A 6,000-nucleotide genomic window follows, 5' to 3' on the forward strand; every position below is an offset into this window, starting at 1 on the left:
CATGGATGAAGTTAGGGAGGATTATTAAGATAAGGAAGCCATGCTGGCAACTCTGCAGTCCCCCTCCCAGTACTACCCTCCCCTTAAATTCAGTAATACAGTTAATGCCTGTAATGTGGGGAGGAAAACAAATGCCATCAAAATGATATTGCTGGTGTTTCACTTTAACAGTTCCCCCCACAGTTCCAGTTCAGCAGAACTGAGAGCCTGTTCTGCTTGCTGCTGGCCCCTTCCAGCACATTGTCTTCCAGCCCTGTTCTCCACTCCCTGCTCATACATATGTACATACCTACCTACACCTCAGATGTGATCTTTTGCTCTCAGACACCCAAGTTCTTGTGAGGGCTCACTGTCTCTTTGCTCCTGTTTTGCCTGGTTAGTCCTCTATACATATTTCTGTCCTGTGTAAGGAGTGTTCATCATCCATTGCAGAAGTGAGCCAAGGATTTCCTCCTCTTTGAAGGGCATGTGCATGTCCTGAAAAGAGTGTGAAAGGTGTGCTTGTTTCTTTTCCCTTTCACCTGGTCTGGTTAGAGATGTCAGTCTTTGCCCTGTTATTCTCAAGGTGCCTTTCAGAAATGTGAGCAATCTGCTGTGCAAAGGATGGCATTTTGCAGCAGTGCTTCTCACTGCAGCTGACAGTGCCGCAGTTCACCTCAACCTTTCTACGTGCCTATTTATTATTTAGACCCCCCTGCTTTCTAGACTGAGCAGTTCAGTGCCCTTTCCCCCCTTGTAGTCTCAATTTCTTCTGTTTGACTTATTAGTGTGGAAAATTCTGCTGGAGGAGGGAGGTGTGCTGAATTAGTGCTGTGTTAATGGGCACGGCTGTTCCCAGCCTTGCACATTCACACAGCCAGGGTATGGAGCTGCTGAGGTGCTTTGCTGTGCCATGTGTCTAATCTTTCTCTCCCAACTGGTACAAACAAAAGGCACTTGTTAAGTATAGCAACAGCATTGTCACTTGAATGTCTAATTGTGTCACTGATTCTTGGCTTCAGTGAATGCAATGTGAGAATTCAGCCTTTGAATGTCATAGTTAAGGTATGAGACTGATCTGGAACAGTATTGAGCTGTACAGGGGTCATGCTTTGTCTGAGTTTGTACATTCCCCCCACCTCTGCTTTTTGTTGTAGGCCAGTACAGGCAAATATATATATGTGTGTGTATATATATATATATGTATTTGTATATTTTAGACACCTCATCTTGTCAGGCTTACCTGAGTTCTAACATTTTGCTGCTTCTGCTTCACAGAATCTGATATTGATGCTGCTACTGCAATGATGCTGTTAAATACTTCCATTCAACAAGGGATGCTGGACTGTAAGCATAAGCCATTTTACTCATTTTTATCCCCTACTCAGTAACTAAATACTTTCTCTATAAAATTTCAAGCAACAAGTACGGTTTGGTTTCCAAACAGTAAGAGCAGTCAAGAAGTAATTCTGGTTTAATTATTCTTTCAGCTAGCATTGCAAGAGTTTTTTTAGAAGCCGCCTTCTTTTTCTTTTCCCAGTTAATTTTGATGTTTTTCTGCAAAGTTCTATCCCTGCCCTCTCTGTGCTAGATGGTAAGAAGAGTTTCTTGGCTACTTCTCTGTTCCTGTAGCTATTGGTTGTGATTAGCTGAAGACTGTTGTCCCCTGCGGATGACAGCAAACAGGCACATTGTGACTTTCAACGCTGGCATTCAGCTTCCCTTGCAGCCAGCCAGGCACAGTGTGCTCATGGTGCAGGTGATCTCCCTGGAGCGTTTGCCTACTGACACGTCTCGTTTTCCATAGGCGAGAAACCTCAGCCTCTGAAGACACCCAAGAAGAGGAGCTACGGCAGCGCGTTCGATCCTCCCAGCTCCATCAATCTGCAGGAGAACGACGCCACAGCCACCAACATTGATCCGAGCGAGGATCACAACTACAGCGCCAGCAGCATGGGCTCCCAGCGCTGCGCATCCAGGTCCAGCGTGTCTTCCCTGTCCTCCCTGGACGAGGTGTACGAGTTCATCTCCAAGAGCAGCCACGACGGCAGCGATGGCAGCGAGGGCTTTCACAGCGAGGTGGACACAGACGTGGACTATGAAGATGATCCTCTGGGAGACAGTGGCTATGCATCCCAACCCTGTGGAGATACCTCTGAGGAAAGTCAGTCTAGCAAGAAAGTACTCGAGGAGCTGTGTCAGGAAATCGATGAGGAGCTGAAGGAAGCAGCAGGGTCTCTGCTCCACCTTGCTGGCATCCAAACGTGCTTGAGTTCCTTAATAAGTACTGCAAAGACCCACTGTCACAAGCAAAGGAAAAAATAATATGTTTGTCAGTGTTGAATATATACATATATTTTTTTTAATTGTGGCAATACTCTTCTACTTTTCCCCTTCACAAGGGAGATCAAAGCCATAAGAGGACTCACTGCTTTTTTTTTTTAATTTTTGGCGCAAACTATAATTTAGCCATTTATTTTTAAATCACCACCTAAAAAGAAAATATTTAATCTTCTCAAATTAGAAGATATGCATGACTTGTGAAAACCTGAAAGCATACTTCTTAATGATCACTTTTTAATTTTTTTTTCTTTTCAATAGTTGACTTTATTTTTTTTCAGAGATACGTTTGTTCAGATGCACACTGTGGATCGTATTTACATCTCTGCTGGCCCCATCTGCAGAGGTGAATTTTGTTCTGTCTAAGGGCTCTGACTTCCATGTAAAGGATTCAAATTCATTTTGCAATAAGAGAATCTCTTTATAGTTCCTAGACATCCTTCAGCCAAAAAATGTTTTGTGGTATGTTGAACTTTATCCCTCTTTTTCTTATTTTTCTTTTAAAATCAGTGGTGATTGCTTACATCTTCCTGTAGATGATGCCTTTTTTTTTAATTTTCTGTTTAAAAATGGGTAAGCAGTTCTGTTGGAGTGGGTTTTAACAGTACTGTACATACAAGGATGCCTTAAGTATGTTGCAGAATTGTAAACAGCTATCCAAGGTCATCTTTCCTGTTGCTGAAAAGGTAGCATGATGTGCCATAAACGTTCTCACCAACGTGAAGCTACTGCTTCCACCAGGTGTTGGGCAAGCTGGGTGAAAATTAGGAGCAGAGCCACTTAGGAAACCAATGCCCACTGTTGAAAACAGTGCTGGATTCAGCCAAAAGTTAACCTTTCCCTAAGGGAGTATTTTCCTGGCTATTTGAATGCCTTTCTTTAGACTAGTGTGGGTTTTTTTGCCCCCCCCCCCCCCTTTTTTTTTTTTCCTTATTTGTCAGTCTCTTCATGAATCCTGTCCTAAACTGTCTGCTTCCAATGCAAACACAGCCATGCTGCTGAAGGTCTGTTGCTCTGAGGGCCCATTCCAGTGCCTCTTGAAGACAACGGTGGTGCTCCCGCTGACTCAATGGCTGTTGGATCAAGCCTGAAATATTCGAGGTTCTTTGTGTTTTGGAATTTAAAGCACAAACACTAGGAGAGAAAAAAAAAAAGTTGGTTGTTTTTGTTTTTTTTTTTTTCTTTTTCCAATTCAGTTTTAAGAATGATTTGTTTTATTTCTTGAAAGGGAAGGAAAATACTGTCCTTCATTCCTGCTTTGTGTGAGCACCTGTTAGCCTACACCTATAACAGGGCAATGTGTGTGCAGACGTGTGTGTGTCTTCTGGCTATCACAAGTGCTGCATTAGCCAATTAGATCTGATATTGGATGTGTTACTGATCGGTAGTAGGGGTAAAACTCGCTATTTAAAGGAAAATTAAGTACCAATGCAGTGGTTCTTAGGATTTCAGGAGTTGAAAATGTGAATGCTTGGTGGAACTGCTTTTTGCTCATGGGTTGCTTTTGAACTCTCATGGAAAACTGTGAAGGGCAGAGCTTGTGTCAGTGTGAAAAGGAGGATTCAGATACACAGAAATACTGTGAGCAGCCTGAGGTTTTGCTCATGCCATGATTTCAGTTTTACGCTGTTGAAGAGGGGTGCTGCCTGGCTCCTGCTGAAGTGGTTGCAGTAGCTTCCAAAGCTGGATCAAGGTCCAGGTATTCTGGAAGCTGTGGTCATAGTTGGCTCCATGGTTTGATTTGGTTCTGAATTATTTTTTGCCTCAGATAAAATTTGAGGAGGTTGATACTTACCGGGAGTGTGTCTATGCTGCTGTTAACCCTGCAGTTGGTGACGATGACTTCAGCATACCTGAAGGATTGGGATGCTAACAATGCATTTAATCACTATATGCAATGACCAGTGAAAACCAGTTACTAATCAGCAGTTAGCAGAGAAAGCTGCATCCCATCCATCCTTACAGCTGTCAGCCTGGGAGAACTGGAATTGTGGAAGGGGGGAGCAGCCTTTCCCTGGGACACAAGAGTGGTGTGGCAGGGCCCTGCTCTTCCTGCTCTTCCTGCTTTGCTGTCTTCCCTCTCTGCTTCCAAAGGGGAAGGCAGATGAGCTGTGCCCCTGCCCTGTCCCACCGTGTTGTCCCAGGCCCCTGCCCACGTGTTTGGCAGCAAAGGCTGACAGCTCAGTTGTGGAGCACCTCTCTTGGCAGTGGGAGAAGAGCTGCCCTTCCTTTCTCTTACATATCTATTGGGTTTGGGTTTGTTTGCCACCTCAGTTAGAGACCCTGGTGTATATAGTATAAATGGAGTATAATTAAAAGTTATTTTGATTGTTGGGCTTTGGGGTTTTTTTTAGTGACATATGTAAAATGTTGATGCCAATGGTTGACTCAGATGAATTTTGGCAAGAAAAGTATTAATGAACCACATTCAGCTCTTTAAATACAGTGAAGAAGTGTATGAGACCTGTGTACACAGTGGGTTGCTCTGTTCAGGGTAAATCTGATGTGATTACTGTACAAACCTACAATGGCTTTTCAGGTTCCAGTCCTAAATTACTGATCCACAGAAGTCACATCAAATGTTTTGAAATCCAACTGTAAAATGAAAGTTTTGTGGTTTGCAACTTTTCATCAGCCTGAAAAGTACAAGCTTTAATTAAAGCAAAGTATACTCATACACGTAAATAATGGTGTGGTCAAAATATTTATTGAAAAGAAAAGGTAGAATATTTTAAATGTTGCACCTGCTATTTTATCTTAAAGCACATTCTTCACACCTAACTGCCAGTGCCATTATCAAGTCTGTTTTATAAATGTACATTTCTTCAAACTAAAAAGTGCATAATTAAAAGTATTATGTTACTGCCATATAGTGATATAAAACATTTTATAATTGCCAATTCATTGTAACTATTATTTATTTAAAAGTGAATTGTAAGAATGCTTTCTGATCAAATGAACCAGAGTTGTTTTTAAACCATTCCCGTTAGCTTGTTTCTAATGTAGCATAAGCAATGTCCTTGGGTTTGTTTAGAATAATTTTGCCAGTAGGTGACCAATTCTAACCCTTTTTCCTCTGGTTTAGTCCTTTACCCGTTTTAAAGACGATTTACAAAAGTTTAGTTTTTTGTATGCTAATCTCTGTTAATTAAAATGTTTATAAATTTTATTTTTACCAAAGAGATGCAATTCATTATGACAAAATATTGCAGAATAAACTTTGTTTTATAACATTTGTGACTTTTCTGCCCACATTTTTCATTCAGATGATCAAAGGGGCTTTTCTAAAATAAACAGCATTGCAAACAGAAAGCGCTGTGTTCTCTCTTTGTCTGCAGACCCTGGCTCTGGTCTCGGATGGTGCTGACTATTCCACCTTCCCATTTAAACTTCTTCCACAAGACTGGACTAGTGTAAAAAGGCCAGTGTGTGATTCATGTGGGTTGGTTAAGGTGTTTGCATGCATGTGGAAATCATCTGTGAAATACCTATCAGTCCATAGCAGGATTTGCTTAGAGTCACATTCATCTATAGCTGGCCCCTAAAGTTTGAAGAGCATTGTATTAAGGCTAAGATTTCACCCTTTAGCCTGGAACCTAAGGAATGTTTTGACATCTTGGGTATTGTTGAAACACTACTGCATAACTTCTGCCCTCCTGTGCAAAGCTCTTGTTTAACCAG

The 6,000-nt window shown here is 41.8% G+C and overlaps 1 protein-coding gene across 1 annotated transcript in view; it reads left to right on the forward strand.

The window, feature by feature from the left end:
- FOXN2 (forkhead box N2) overlaps positions 1 to 5,592 on the forward strand; it is a 30,511-nt gene extending 24,919 nt beyond the window's left edge. The window contains 3 exon segments of the mRNA XM_082302650.1: positions 1,258 to 1,326; positions 1,787 to 2,216; positions 2,218 to 5,592. Of these exon segments, the coding sequence (XP_082158776.1) occupies positions 1,258 to 1,326; positions 1,787 to 2,216; positions 2,218 to 2,251 (533 nt within the window). The 3' untranslated portion in view covers positions 2,252 to 5,592.
- Positions 5,593 to 6,000: the final 408 nt, after the last annotated feature.

Source organism: Coloeus monedula (genome assembly GCF_965178545.1).
Source record: "Coloeus monedula genome assembly, chromosome: 2".
Classification (NCBI taxonomy): Eukaryota; Metazoa; Chordata; class Aves; order Passeriformes; family Corvidae; genus Coloeus; species Coloeus monedula.